General features: G+C 40.1%; 3 protein-coding genes across 3 annotated transcripts; 2 read left to right on the forward strand and 1 right to left on the reverse strand.

Moving 5' to 3' along the window:
- Nucleotides 1–53: 53 nt before the first annotated feature.
- On the forward strand, nt 54–2,939 carry LOC129583531 (solute carrier family 35 member F1-like). Its single transcript, XM_055475347.1, has 9 exons — nt 54–306; nt 416–525; nt 675–868; nt 938–1,097; nt 1,187–1,343; nt 2,153–2,208; nt 2,302–2,385; nt 2,474–2,544; nt 2,615–2,939. The coding sequence occupies exons 1-9, from the start codon at nt 218–220 to the stop codon at nt 2,816–2,818; spliced, it is 1,125 nt and encodes a 374-aa protein (XP_055331322.1). The 5' UTR covers nt 54–217; the 3' UTR covers nt 2,819–2,939.
- Nucleotides 2,820–8,686, reverse strand: LOC129583522 (BOS complex subunit NOMO3-like). Its single transcript, XM_055475335.1, has 12 exons — nt 8,159–8,686; nt 7,731–7,869; nt 7,345–7,549; nt 6,982–7,210; nt 5,632–6,760; nt 5,292–5,454; nt 4,990–5,168; nt 4,750–4,900; nt 4,432–4,623; nt 3,986–4,304; nt 3,731–3,931; nt 2,820–3,443 (listed from the first exon to the last, which is right to left on the reverse strand). The coding sequence occupies exons 1-12, from the start codon at nt 8,315–8,317 to the stop codon at nt 2,934–2,936; spliced, it is 3,576 nt and encodes a 1,191-aa protein (XP_055331310.1). The 5' UTR covers nt 8,318–8,686; the 3' UTR covers nt 2,820–2,933.
- Nucleotides 8,687–9,928: 1,242 nt separating this feature from the next.
- LOC129583525 (solute carrier family 40 member 1-like) lies at nt 9,929–15,407 on the forward strand. The gene is made up of 7 exons (XM_055475337.1): nt 9,929–10,516; nt 10,592–10,659; nt 11,002–11,161; nt 11,448–11,608; nt 12,098–12,167; nt 12,255–12,641; nt 14,499–15,407. Exons 1-7 carry the CDS (start codon nt 10,267–10,269, stop codon nt 15,167–15,169), a joined length of 1,767 nt encoding a protein of 588 aa, XP_055331312.1. The 5' UTR covers nt 9,929–10,266; the 3' UTR covers nt 15,170–15,407.
- Nucleotides 15,408–15,996: the final 589 nt, after the last annotated feature.

Consider the following 15,996-nt stretch of genomic DNA (forward strand, 5'->3'; position numbering starts at 1 on the left):
ATATCTTTGCGGCAGTTAGGCACGGTAGCTTCGAAACGGAGCCTGGTCGAAAACCGAAATGTTTTTTTCGATTTTTTTCGGCTAACTTCTAACAGCTACTGCTGTAGACTGTAGTCAACATTTCGTTTCCGAATGTGATGCTATATTTTATTTTAATAGTAAATGCGCTTTTGGAAGATATTCTAAATGCTACGTTTCGATAGCATATGGGACTACCATGGAAGCGACGGTCCCTTCAGCATATCCGGTGAAAGTTGTCGGCGCCTTCGCGCAGGTTCGCCGTGTACTGGAGAAACTGCAGTCTCAGTAAACCATTTTTGGATGACGGCTATCCGCTATAAGAATAAAATATTTGACTCGATTTGTGTTAAGTATTTTTCTTCTCAGCCATAATGTGATAGTTTGAAATACGTAGGACACTTTGGACGTCATTCGTGCTGGGGCAGGTTTGTTCCATCTTCGTTTGCGGATCCGCGGTAACCAGTACATGGCTCACAACCAAAAAGAATGTCAACTGTCCCACAGGTACGACTTGTCTGTGTTGAGTCTGTTGACGTTTGTTTTTGTGTTGTCCTGATTTTTGGCTTTATTCATGAATTTCAATTTTAATAACTATATAACTCTTTCTTGTTACTGGTTTGCCCAATAATTTTTGCTGGTTTGCCATTTTGTAGCTCAAAGTTTCCTAAATTATGTGTTAATCGGACTTGTATATTCCATTTGTCTCCGCTGTCAGTCGAAGGGAGATGAATTACTGGAAGCGCTACGAAGAAGATGGTGGAAATACCTCATTCTCGCAGTAATCGATGTTGAAGCAAACTACTTGATGGTGAAGGCGTATCAATATACGACGCTAACTAGTGTGCAGGTGCGCAGTTTTTCCTCATGTTTTGCTGTTTGCAAAAATAATAAATTTAAATAAATATTTTTTATTTAGCTTTTAGATTGCTCAATTATACCGATCGTTTTGATCTTATCCTGTGTGGTGCTGCGTTATCGCTTCCACTGCTCGCACTACATCGGAGTATTGTTTTGCGTTGGCGGAGCGGTCTGCATGGTTTTGGGCGATGTTTTGGTGAAAAAATCTGAAAAAGAAGGTACTTGATTTGAGTTTTTTAAACAGCTTTTTAGGATCGTAAGTATCGTAACAGCACGATGCATCCGATTACGTTTATTTTTTTTTCAGCGGAGAATCGGTTGATTGGCGATTTAATGGTGTTCGGCGGGTCCGTTCTGTATGCTTTCTCCAATGTCTCGGAAGAGTATATTGTGAAAAAGTATTCCCGTCTGGAATTTCTATCCATGCTGGGGATTTTTGGAAGCGTTGTGAATGGTATTCAGTTGTAAGTATCTTCTGGAAAAATAGCAATTACATCAAGATAGCGCAATTTCAGCTTGCTGTTGATGCGGATTATTTTCCTTACCAGTAATGCCAGGATAGTGCCATATTCCTCAAAAATTGAGGCTTACATCACTCAATAGCATAAAATCTGTACTATTTGAATAAATTTTTTGTTTTCCGGTAAGTATTACCAGTTTTTTGTAAAAGTTGTGTAAAGTTAGTATGGGAAAGCGTTCTGTGACGTCTAGCCGCGCACATCAGAAATGCCGCCCATCGCGCATCCGAGATACCGATCTTCACTACCGCTGATCGCGGATATGCCGCAGCGCACGGTGGGAGATCATAATCCGGATTCAGTGCGAGTTGAAGTAAAGTGAGCTGCATCTACTGAGCATTGAGCGGCATACTTTTTGGTTCTTTTCTCATCAACCAAAAAAAATTGCAGTTCAAGGATTCCTAGACTCAAAAATTAATGAATATAATAATAATCCGTCGGCACTTTATGTGGATTGAAAATTACAGTTTTTAAAAACTTTCTTTTATCGCTAACCTATCTGCCGTCCTGGTAGGCCAGCGCTCAAGTTTGTAAGGAAGATTGGTATCTCAGATGCGAGTGGGCGGCATCTTTGATATGCGCGGGTAGACGTCACCGAACGTTTTCCCATACTTACTTTAAATGATTATTACAAGAAATTGGTAATACTTACCGGAAAACAAAAAATTTATTCAAGTAGTACAGATTTTATGCTATTCAGTGATGTAAGCCTCAATTTTTGAGGAATATGGCACTATCCTGGCATTACTGGTTAGGGTTGCATTGGAGCGGCATGAAGTGCAGTCGATAAAGTGGCAGGATTGGGAAATTGGTAAGTGTGCATCACTACGGTTTTAACTATCGATTTCCGAACCATGTCAATGTTTTATCTTTTACTATTATTTAGAGAAGCATGCTTTTATAGTGTTGTGCCTTCTCGCTTTTGCCGGATGCATGTTCGGACTGTACTCACTGGTGCCGTTATTGATGCGACGAACAGGAGCAACAGGTATTGTACTGGAGGGAGCTTCACGTGATTCCCTTTTCTCGGTTCCGTATGAAGAGTTGTGGAATAACTGTGAAATTTTTTGCTTCAGTTTTTAATATGTCCATCCTTTCTGCTGATTTCTATGCCTTAATCATCGGATTGACTTTGTTCTCTTACCAGGTAAACAAATAACTGTAATTGCAGTTTTCAAAAACAGGAGCTAGCTACATAAAGCGGAAATGGTTTTTAGTTCCACTACATTTATTTTATCGGATTCACTCTTGTTGTGACTGGCCTTGTGACCTATGCCGCGCACGAACCATCTACTAGATTCGACGATGAGAATAAACCGGATGAAACTACGGCACTTAGTCTGCAATCACCTGCGGATCAAACCATTGTTACTATGAGTTATCGCCCAATAAGTGATAGTTTTACGGAAACTGTAGCGTAAAATTAGAGCGTGATATGCATCTGTGATATTTTTCTGGTTTTTTTTTGTTACGTGTACAGTAAAATCGGGGTAAAAATCAAAAACAACAAACAAGATAAAATAAACTATATAATTATCACGACTTAGCAGCTTTGGTTCGCTTTTTAACACCGATCGGTCCACCAGCTAAATAATCTTCGAAAGATCCGTCTCCTGCTCCTTGTGGCAGTGGAGATGTGGATCGCTGAGGTTTTTTCCTGTCTTTTCCGGCTGTGGACTTTACCGCGGTTTTGGTGATTATGCTGACCACTTTATGGAAGGTGGGCAATATATTGCTGCGATTGAAATACGCAATCGTGCATACGATGACAAGCGGAACGATCCACATCGTCGCCGGCGTAATTTCTGGTTCGGAAAGGCGTCGCCTGGCCGTAAACGAGAGCACAAAATGACGGAATGTCGAATTAGCTGTCACATGGAGATCGGGGCTCGTGAAAACGTAGTCCTTTTGGGAAAGACTGGATTCAACTCGGATTATATAGTTACGGTTATCCAGAGGAACTGGACTGAACTGGAATAGTGGACTAATGGAAAATGACACACACTGAACAGATTCATCCGGTCGATCCGCTCGGTAAAGGCAGACCTGCAAAATTAGTTGCTGTGTGTGTATGCATGACTGCATTACGAATTTACGATGTCAGTTTCATTGTCTTACAGTAGCAGCAAAACTTAAAGTCAAAAACGGTTAATATTTTATATCAATCAACGAGAAACATTATAAAAATTCAACTGAGTTAACGGTAAGTTACCTGTCGGAAAAGTGCAAATACATGTTTATAATAGCGACCATTTAAAACTACGACTACTGAGTCAGATATCACAAGTTATTCACAACTGACTTGTGAATAATTTTTAAACAAACGCACTAACCTTAAGCTGATTCAAAAACTCTTTCGTGGCATCTAGTCTGCCCGTAAATTCAGCCTCGTTGAACCCTCTAAGCGTTCGAAATGTTAATCCGTGCGTATCATCCGTTCCCATTTGGACTACTCTGTTGGCTGGAGCGGTCCATTTTATATCCAAGCGCTCCAGCTCTCCCTCCTTTGGTCTGACTTCATAACCGCATCCAGCCTGTAAAAATGTTGATAATAATCAAACATTCCAGCCTAAAAGCATGTTTCTCACCTTCAGGCCGGAAATTCTGAAATGACCAGTGCTTCCGGTTATTGCTTCTTCCTGCATCTGCAGACAGGGCTCACGACTGACGGCTTCCATCGTGATCCCTTGCTCAGGCTCACCACCCAACGACGTAACAATTCCAAATGCGCTATAGGCTACCCGTATGCCGCGCCATTCCACGGAAGCCGTTTGGCCTTCCGTCAATGTTACAGATTTCGAGGCTGGATCGAATCGGAACTCTTTCACCATCGGACGAATAAGATAATCTCCTAATCCAATGTTAATAAAGGAGACAACGCCCGTCTGGTCGGTGAAGTTGTTAAACCTGTCAACGGATTTGCACTGAAGGAACACAACCACCCAAAGAAATATCGCCTACTGAACATTTCTAACATTGTAGGAATCTATGTAATTCGTACGGTTTAAAGTTTCTTAAGGAATTAATTATTTACCGTGATCCGGCCGAATTGCTAATTGAAACCAGAACGCCAGCAACCGGCTTTCCTTCGGCATCGTTAGTATGCACTCGGATTTCAGAAAGTTTGATCGCTTTGAGATCATGGCTGCTGGAATTCCATTCGAATTCGTAGCCACGCTTTTCTGCTGCAATGCTCTTTATAGCTGTTCGCGGCACCGGTCCAAGACTGTGAGACAAAACCACAATCAGTATCTACCGGAAAGACGGTACAAAATCACTGAACTCAATTTCGTAGCATCACCATGTACTGTAAAAGCAGCCAGAGTTGTGTCGTTGTAACTTTTTATATCACCTGTATCGTCCACTTTCGTCTGTTTTACCACGCAAGACATCGTTTTCCGTTGTGATAGTGATGTCGACATCCGGAACAGGAGGCAGTGTACCACCGGTGATAATAACGCCTTTGTTTCCGTTAAGTACAATGACGTTTTTGTCACATTGATCTAACCATAATAATTAAGAGTGATTTAAGACCAAGGACATTTGTAACGCAGCCTGCAATTAAGACGCCAATTTTGCGCCACTACAGTACCTGTGACGGCCAGCTCCATTTGGTTCGGTTTAAATAACAACGTTTCCGATGACGGAAACAAAACAAGGTTTTCTTCAGCAGGAAAGTACTCCAAAAAGCTATACTGAAACGTCTCTGGACTAATCAGCTTTGGTGGAGCGGAAGGAGTGAAAATCGAAGATGACCCATCGGATGTTCGTCTACAAACGAAACATAATCAGCAAGGTCTTTAAGTTGCAGCTGCATCATGACCGCAAAACGGGATTAAAAACATGCCAAATGCGGGACTAAAAACATTTTTCGAGTGAGACCATTTTACTTACTTAACGCGCAACTTAAAGAGACCTTTATCGTCGTCGGTGTTCACGGAGATGTTAGTCAGATGCCCAGTCGCGTGCAAACTCAAACGCACCGGAGAATCTGTGTTGAAAGTGTATGTGTCGTGTTCAAATTTGTGGCACGACTTTGGCTCGATGTCATATTCCCCTGCAAAAACCCAACTGCAATAATACTTATCAACACTATGCAAATAATATCTATATCAACCAGAAATTTGTCGGCATTTCTTTATTGATTTCGTGATGATAAGTGTCACATCGACTGCCGCTAGCAACGTATAATATATACTACTGTATTATGATGTTAACATTCACAGTACCGTACCTGCATCTGGTAAGCACAGCTCAGTAAACCCGGCCTTAAGGTTATCTTCTTTTCGCGCCTGCTTTCCTTTTACAGAGTATGCAATGGCCGTAGGATGGCTGCTCCAGATCTCAAACAGAAATCCAGTTTGTCTAAAACCGACAATAGCTGACGGCTTGCCGACTGTAAGTTCAATTGTCTTCTGAATTAAATCCCAACAATAGCGTTTGGACGGCTCGACCACTTTCACCAAATGCGTTCCCAAGTCCACATTATTAAATTTAAATTTTCCATCGTTATCAATTAGTGAAAACACTTCTCCATTGCTAGCCAGCAATGCCACTTTCAAATCACTCGGACAAGTGCTCAAGCAATGCACCGTTCCTGAAACACTGCCCAAAACTTGCGAAAACAGCAAATCAGTTATGGGATAGTCCGTTAATTTGATGATCTTTTCTGCTGGAGAAAACATCAGTCTTTGGCTTTTATCCTGAGGTGCATCGAAAATCGACAATTTGTATTCGCCGGCTTCCAATGTTGTACAAAAATGATCATCGCGAATGACAGTGTCCCGTGAGATCCCGGTTTTTGCCTCTACCGCTTCGAATGTGAGTATACGATTAACTGGACGCAGGGTTTTAATTTCCCCGCACACACTCATTCCGCGGGCTACAATCATGGGTACTTTCGGTTCAGTCGGGGTAATTTTCACATAGGATGTCGGAAAATCATAATGGCTCTTCTTAACTTCAATTTTATACCATCCGGTAACTGTCTTTTCCAAGCGGTAAATTCCCTTCGTGTCGGTTTTGGCAGCGAGAGTGCCGTTTAAATAGATTTCGGCGCTGGGAACACCCGATCCCTTTGATGACGTAAACACACTTCCAGTGGCGGTAAAGCCTTTAATCTCAAAGGTATTGCTGATGGTAAACAAATCCTGACCTAGTTGCACTTCCATATGAGACGGTTCTATGTCATATTTCGTATCGCCGCCTTTATACGTAGGCAAAATACTATAAATGCCGGGAACCAGGGACGCAAATATGAATTCTCCGAGTTTATCAGACTTCACTCCACAAAGCTGGCGACCATACTGGGGATGATCTTTTGCCAAGTCGCTGGCCATTTCTTTGTCACACCCGTCAATACCCTATAATAACAATCATAAGTCAAGCATTCGCAAACAGACGGATAACTTATAATGTTACACGTATAGTGTTATATGTAATAAATAATTACATACGAAATAATGACACGAGTACACATCCTCTAAGAAAACCATTTCATCAATTTTATTAACTTACAACTACAGCAATTACTTTAATGTCGCTGTAATTACAGGCAAATGAATCAAAAATATCTCGTACGCACCTTAGCGTCGATGGTTTTTGAATAGAGCAAAAATTTCACACCGGCAACCGGTTCCCCACTGCTCTTAACCGACCCTTTCACAGGATAGCCACGCACAACAAGTGAATTCTGTGGCAGTTGAAGCGTGGAATCTTTCAACGTGGCAGTCGATTCCGATTTATGCAGCCTGAAAACCGGATGACTTGCTCTGATGGTATATGTTCCCGGCAGAAGGTTAGGTAAGGCAAAACTGCAAAGAAAAATTCCGCCGATTCAGTTTTTTTGCAATGTACAGAAAAACCAGGCTGATAGATCGCACAGACTGCATTACTGAAACACTTCGGCAAAGGAATACGAAAAATAAGAAATGTAAACAAAACTCACTCTCCACCACTCTGCGTTGTCGTGGTAGACACTGCTTTGCCCGTCTGATCCAAAACCGAGATTGTAACACCAGCGGGCCCATCAGCACTGCTGATGCTGTTGACTTTACCAACCAAGGAGTACCCAATGAAACGGAAATTCAAATTCTGCTGCATAGAGCAAGGATCTGTCGTCCCGTCAATATTTACTGGAATTCTTGACGGCTCTGCAAGGATTTACAGTGTAGATTACAATCACGTCTTAAACGTCACGGGGACTTCCACGTCTTAAAGATGATTTTTACGCCAAAAAAAACGACCAAGCAATAAAAAAAACGGCCGCACCATTCTGAAACTAATCCATAGCTGTGCGAAAACAGACAACGAAATAAAACCGTAATTTCCTACCGAACGACAGTCCTTCCGGTCCAGCGACTGCAAGGATAAATTCGCCTTTTTTCCCAAAAACGGGCACTTCATAGTTCCCATTATTGACAGCACAAGGCGCCTGGTACTTCAGATTACCCGCTTTGTCGAGCAGCCGAACCTGCAATTGATGCCCAAAATCAATAATGGGTGAGAAAATGCACAACACAGAAACCTAGAATGAAGTTCAACACGATCTTCACTCCCCGGGTGAAGTCACTGGCATTTTACTGATGCCACGCACCCGGACTGCGGCGTTTTTGTCGGCTCAACAGCGGCCAAGTCCTTAATTCTTAATTGAATTTCGCACGAGACCAAGGCTCCCTTTGCAGTTAACACCTGCACCGCGATTTGGAAATCTGAGCATCGAAAGTCTTACCGCCGCTCTTCGCGGGGGGATCCGTTCTCACCTCAATTTTACTGTAATCCATCGGAAAATCAGACTGTACAAAACCTCCACAAATCACGGGATTTCCATTTCCGTATTCATTTGTCCGCACACAAGTCATAAGCTGTGCTACGGCCCAACAAAACCATGGCACAGAGAAAGGTATGTTCACCCAGGTCATTTTCAAAGCAAATATATATATCTGTTGGATAACAAATATTTCGTCTATCGGAGATCAAATTATTCAGCAACGTTTGGTGGTGGCAGATCGGATATACCGCGGCATCGGCCAAATAATGGTAGTAAGGCTAAGACCAAAATCCAAATCAAAACGTCTGTATTTTTAAGAAGCAGCCCGAAGGGTGCGAAGTTTCCGTCGCTTTTCATAAGATCGCACTATTTCAGGAGAAACTGTTAGCTCCGAAACCTGCAAAGGTACCAACCAAATCATAGATGCGATACTAAAGCACCATCAAATATAATTAGTTAAGCCGCAAGTACATTTGCAGCTTGCAACAAAAAACTTAAAATCCACTTCAACTGAATCCAAGTTTTAAAATTCTTTTGGCATTCAGTAGGCACTGGAGTAGGCAGTATGTAGGCTCAAACAAGTAAGCCGCACCCGGGATTAGGGTGACTGTAATAAAACTGAATACGGTGGTTTACTGACCGGAAGTCGTGATCCCGACGGAATTGATATTATGAATTCGCCCCGAACCCGGTCAGTAACTCCGAATCAAAAAAACACCGGCAACGGAGTAACTGCAGAAGCAGACCAGCATCGAAATCTGCCGCGGAAATGTCGGCAACAAATGTACTACTCTATAGGATGCACGCTGTCTGTTCTTTATGATATGTATTTTCAATGGAACAAAACGCAGACCAAACGAAACACAGGAGATCAGCATTGATGATCTATTGATTTCTATTCTAATTCAGCACACAGGAGTCCAACGAGGAAGCAAAGGATCTGCAGTATATCGGGAACAACGCCACCCGCGACGACGGGGTTAGAACTTACTAGTTATTAGACAATAATATCTTTTCGGTTACTCGACCGCCTGTAAAGTCTGGGGATGCTGCCCTGTAGTGTGTATCCCGCTAGTGAATATTACACTGCTGTATATACTCGCACCGCGCGGCCGTATTCTTTTTTAATGGCTTGTGCGACATTTTTGAAAATTTGTAACAAGAATTTACAGTTAGATTAAATTACCCAACGAATCCATTAGATTTAACATAGTGGTCCAGTGACTTCAGCGATACTCGTATTTATAGTATTTACGTGTTTATTTCTCGGCTTTTGCTACCAGTACCGGCATTACAACATTTATAATCAGTTTCTTTTGTGGTTTAAGATGTTTGTAGTGCCAGTTCTAGTCTAGCTGAAACGGCAAGTGGTCGATTTGCCTAGAACATTAATTAGATAAATATTAGAACTATTTAAATGCCTTCTTCAAGACTTATTGCTTTTAAGGCATTATGATGCGTGAGCTGGACATGTTTAGAAGTTTGGAATGTATTATTGTGTCCGTGATAAATGACCTTATTTGCAACTTTAAGAAAATTCACCCGGAAATTCAGCGAGAAAGTTACTGTAAATTTAAGAAAACATGTGATACATTAATGGGATGCCTGGTCCAGGCGGTGCGGGGCACACAGAACGAGCATTGAATTAGTTGTATTTGACCATTTCGGCATTTTTAGCCGACGCATGGCTTTCTTTCTTTCCCAGGCAGTACAGCAGTGTTTAGTGCAGTAACCTGGTAGAGCGTATAATCTGTTACGCATAGTCCATAGACGAGCGATACATACACGCTTTCATTTTCCGCCAGGCTTCTCTATTGGCCATGCTGCAGTGTTTAGGCTTGGTTTCTCATGTTCTACTGCTTGAACTGGAATCGGAAAGAGATAACCATTAGAGCTTCGTCATGATTACACACCAGCTCCTGGAAGTGATGACTGCTGAGTACGAAGTCCAATGAGATGATGATCAGCTGTTTTACTGCAACTGTACCACGGTATTATTAATACTACAAGTTGGTTTGTGATCACGTGGACTTGTACAAACATTTCCTTTCTTTGAAGTCTGAACCCTTGATGCGTGATTTATTTATGATGTGAATCAACATGGCGCTCCATCCAGACTGCACCAGCTTCGAAAAAACAGGATTACTTTCTGTAGAAGCGGAGGAAAATCGCACATTGCAGTCTCATGAGGAAGTTATACCAAAAATTATACAGGAAAGCGAATCGGAAGCGATTCCTGCATTCAGTGAATACACATCAGCCCTTCCGATCTCCCATGTAGAAAGTGCACATTGTGCAGACTGTAATGAAAATGTATCTCGCCTTTGGGTCTCAGAATATAAATTCTCAGGTAATGAAAGAAACCATATTTATTGGCTTTAGAGTTCAAACACAAATTTTTGTATAATTGTGCTATTGTTTGCAGAAAATGTGGAGCATTGGTATAAGGATCCGTCGTTGCATTTATACTGCGCCAAATTCTTCCAGTGCTTGGTAAGCTAATCAATATTTAATGCAGATGAATATCTCCGACAAGTGTTTCAATGGATACCAATTCAGGCTGTTGTTACCTAATTATTGCTACTTTTACTGTGAAAGCAAATATTATTTGTTTCTTAGTGAAAAACTAGTGTTAGACTTGTTTTTAATTATTTATATAGCCATGATAGATATAAGGATTATATCATTATAAGCAACTGTTTACGTAGTGCAGTTGTATATAATCCGTCGTCGGGTGACCTTATTTGAAATAATAGTTATATTATGCCTTGTGTCTTTCACTAATGCGTTTGAAAATATTATTATGATGGGTAAAAATGTTGCATTTGTTTGCAGGGAGATCGCATGTGGATTTATAGCGGTCCCCTTTTGCTCCTCTCTCTCCGCCCGGATACGTTGACGTTACCTGCATTATACGGGTTCATAACAGGGATATCGGCCATTATTTTTGGCCCGCTGTTTGGGGAATGGGTTGATGCGAAACCACGGATGCATGGTAATGAGTGCTTATAAAAGCGCACTTTCAGTTGATACAATGTTTTGCATTTCTTGGAAATCGTATTAAAACTATTTTGCTGGCTAATACTGGAACTGGTAGTTGTTGATTTGTTACTGTACTAACTACCTTAATCCTTTAGGGCACATCGCGGCACGCAACGTAATTCCATGACATTAACAGAATTTAGTGTTCCTTATAGACATTTTCAGGTGTTAGCAGTTACTAGTAACTCGTATTGATATTGTTAGATTTCACGTATGTATATATGTCTTGTTTTTTTTAGCGGCTATTGTGACAACTATAATGCAAAATGGCTTTTTGGCCATGGCAGCCTTACTACTGGGTTTCGCTGTCTTCATGCGGAATCAGATGGAGGAAATCAATCTTATGCTGTGTGTTGCCGGTCTGATTTTGTTCAGTTTTGTGGCCAACATTTTTTATGGGGTAAGAATGAGATTAGTGAAATATATCTTGGGAAATATATTTTGGCCAGTAAAACGCAAATAGTGTGACAGTGGCTGCGATCTTTATTACTGTGTTTGACTGGCTATTGGCCAGAAAAGATCATGGAGAACAGACCTTTTGGGAACGGTTCCATCCCATGTAAATTGGAATAGATTTTTCATTTGGATGGGATGAACGCAAGGCGTTGCCTTTTGTTCAGCATACTGAATAAAGTTGCTGAACATATTATTCTCTCGGTTGTGTAGTAGTGTCCCTATTCCCAACATTGTCCTTCATTTTTGACTTTTCGGAGACTGCCAGAGTAAAGTTTGTCAGAAAACTACTTTTTAAAGTTTGTCAGTTGTGTTGTAGTTGTAGAACCATGTATGAGTCCAAAAGTACAGATATGTTTTTAATGTTTGATTACGTTTTTGTTACAATGTATGGATTGCAAACGTAAAACTGATTTGCTAAAAAGTTGTTTTACAGACATCATTGGTGATAATCGAAAAAGACTGGGTTGCTGTCATAGCAGGAGACGATTCATCAAAATTAGCACGTAAGGGTTGTTTGACTTTTGTGTTCCGTAAACGGTGGTAGTATTAAATTGTCACGTTGTGAGTGAGGTATTCTTTATAATTTGTAGGTATGATTGCTGCTATCCGGAGAATTGAGTTGATAGTCCAAGTTTTGTGCCCTTTGGCCATGGCCCAACTGTTAACATACTGTGGCACCGGCGTAACAGCCGTCACAATTGGAGGATGGAGTCTTGCCACTATGAGTGTGGAGTATGCTTTCTTGCGACAAGCCTGGCGCTTGTCGCCTACTATGAAGGAAAAGGGACCAGCTCCTGGTCCTAAACCAGGAGAAAGGACTGAATCGGACACAGTATTAATGGTGAAAAAAGTGTTCCGCACTTGTTACTCGATCCACAATGGATGGACAATGTTCCGCCGCAATAAAGTCGGGACTGCCGCGTTGGCTATCTGTCTGCTGGAAGCCAATGTCATTGTTTTCAACGGCGTGACATGTGGTAAGTTTTGACTGATGATTGACTGGAAAAATCTGAGAAAAAACTGAAAACCGCAGTGTCATTAGCTGCACAACGTACAGATACTCAGCGTACTTACGGTTAGCTCCTTCGGTGGTTTGGATGATTGACTAGCCTTTTGGTGGTGGGTTATTAAATATTTCTAACGGTAGTGTGTTGTTAGTCTTACAAAAAAATAACTTGAACCTAAATTGAATACTTTCATATAATTTAGAGGAATTTAGAGAATGTCTGTGCAGGCACAGCCATTTGTAAACATACCGTAGTGATTGTGAGTAAAGTAGTATTTGTTACTTGAGTATCAGTTTTAGTCATTAAGTCTACTTTATAAAGTAGACTTAATGACTAAAACTGATACTCAAGCTAACAATCTACTTATATACTACTATATAATATACTATAATCATATAATATAAATAAATATAAATATATAAATATAAATAAATTTATATATATATTTATATATTTATATATTATATATTATATATTTATATATTATATATATTATATATTATATATTATATATTATATATTATATATTATATATTATATATTATATATTATATAATTATATTATATATTATATATTATATATTATATATTATATATTATATATTATATATATTATATGTTATATATTATATATTATATATTATATATTATATATTATATATTATATATTATATATTATATATTATATATTATATATTATATGTTATAATATAGTATATAGTATATGGTATATGGTATATAGTATATAATTATATAGTATATAGTATATGGTATATAGTATATAGTTAATATGTATGTATATAGTATATAGTATAGTATATAGTATATAGTATATAGTATATATTATATATTATATATTATATATTACGTTTTCTTGCAATTGCGTCGGTAAAAAAACAGTGACGACACGCTTAAGCCACGCCACCCAAGCCACTGCACTACACCATGATAATTACAGTCACTGCCTCACATGTGCGGCTGCGCCATCCCTTGTAGACGGCACATTTACACAATACTTAAATACTAAGACAGTGTTGCGCCAGAGCAGCTAATTCAATAAAATATTCATTGTACTTATAAAATCCTGAATCAACGGTAACAACAAAACTTTTGCGAGTAAAACAAATCACCGGTTAGTGGAATCACAGGTTAATATTAAAAATCATAGCATAAATCATAATATTAAAAATCACAGCGTGCACGTTAGCAGCTTCCCTCAGCGAAAGCCCTTTTTCTTTGACGTCAGTACAAGCTGATATTACACGTTTCTCCATATTACTGTTTATTCATTCAGTATCACACTCCAGAAAGCATAATTTTGAGAAATAAAGAAATAATTCACATTAAAAACAAACAAATCTGAACTGAATGGCGCAGCCGCACATGTGAGGTAGTGACTGTGATTATCATGGTGTAGTGCAGTGGCTCGGGTGGCGTGGCTTAAGCGTGTCGTCACTGTTTTTTTACCGACGCAATTGCAAGAAAACGATTCAAGTTTTTTAAATAATTTCAAGTACTATGTGAAGAGCACACCTAGCTCTATCGGGTAAAAAAAGAAAACCAGAAGGAAATCGGTTTGTGGAATGAAATATTTCGGGTGTTTCACTTAAACGACCATCGCCCATTCACTTAACATAGTGTTTCACTTAAACGACCATACGAGTACTATATAAATATAGCAAATATCTAATTAGATATTTGCAGTACTGCAGTGACACAGTAACGTCTTCATGTTAGTGCCACAAGTTTGTACCCAGAAAATAAGAATTGCGAATCTGTAATAGTTTGCAACTGTGGATGCGCGCTATTATATTATTTAATTTGCAGGATTCGCAGCGACGCAGGGATTTTCCAATACTGTCATCTCCTTGTTGGTTGCCGGTGATGCGCTGGCCGGTGTAGTTAGCACGTTCATTTTTCCTTTATTCAGGCGTCAATGTTCTCTTACCCGAATCGGCTTATGGGCTGCGTCCATACTGTGCCTTACTCATGCAGTTTGTGTTGTGTCCAACTGGCTACCCGGTAGTCCGTTCGATCTGTACAAAGCCTTAGATAATTCCCATTATCCACCGGAAGTGATCGCGGTGACCAATGATACTGAATATTACAACATCGGATTGGCCGTGATGGGTGTGGAGGAAGAAATCGTCTCACCACTTCCAACATCCACCACAGAATTACTAATTCACAATCCCTTGACCGCTATGATCGTTTTCTCTTCCTTTTTGACTGTAGGACGGTTTGCGTATGGCTTGATGGACTTAACCGGTTCGCAGTTGTTACTGGAAAATACCAGTGAAGAGGATCGGGGCGCGGTTTGCGCGGTGCAGTATTCGATTAAACAGATCTTTGTCCGTCTGACCTATCTGGCAGCCATTCTTCTCCCGTGGCCGCACACCTTTGGTCTCCTTGTGATACTGTCGTTTTGCTCTACTTTTATGTGCCTGGTGTTGTTCCTGTATTTTTCCTGGAGATGTGGTCAGAAAGATGAGCGATAGAATGACCCACGGAGTGCCTTACGTTGTATAATTTTGGATACCCTTCACATGACGTGCATTTATTTACTTTACTTTGTGATGCGGTGCTTCCCTTTTTTTCGAAATGATCTCAAGATCAACTTCTGTTGGATTGTGATCCTCTCTGTCGTTGTTTGAACGTCTGTTGTCCTTTCAGTTTATTTTAGCCTTTTTTGATTTTGTTTGACAAATGTTTAAATAATTAAACAAAACCACTTAATACTACGATTTTTAGAATTTAAAATTACTTAGGTAGATACGTTACCGTGACCGCCCGAAGCCTTGGAGCAGCCACGCCTTTAGAAGCGCATCACACCTTTCAAAATCTTTGACTTCTTTGTGGAGTGTCTCAGGCATGCTACCGCATTGTTGCCCCAGGGCCTGTCCGGCGAACATTGCATTTCTAAATTTTTTGACAGATTGTTGTAATTAATACGCACTTGTGAAACAGGGAACTATGTACACCAATATGACATTTAATTCGTTTACCGAAAATCGATAATGCCGTGTATGTGCCATTGCAGGTACGTGCAAATACCAAAGGCAAAATCGGGATACAATTAACCTATTCTTACACAGTTTATCTTAGGATCATCCACTTACCTCGAGCTTGCAACCGGCCCAAAATTGTTTCGAGTGTGCAGAAATTTTTATCTCTCCATAATTTACAAAGCTTTTAAATTTTTCCGATGCGCAATGGAATTCAATATTTGTGTTAGCGCCTTACTGTTACAGTTTCGACAGGTCAAAGCAATCGTGAAAGTAATAATTTTGGTTACCCCAAGTATAGTACATAACTTACATGTCAA

The sequence above is a fragment of the Paramacrobiotus metropolitanus genome, unplaced genomic scaffold, assembly GCF_019649055.1.
Source record: "Paramacrobiotus metropolitanus isolate TYO unplaced genomic scaffold, Prichtersi_v1.0 Parri_scaffold0000011, whole genome shotgun sequence".
Taxonomy (NCBI): Eukaryota; Metazoa; Tardigrada; class Eutardigrada; order Parachela; family Macrobiotidae; genus Paramacrobiotus; species Paramacrobiotus metropolitanus.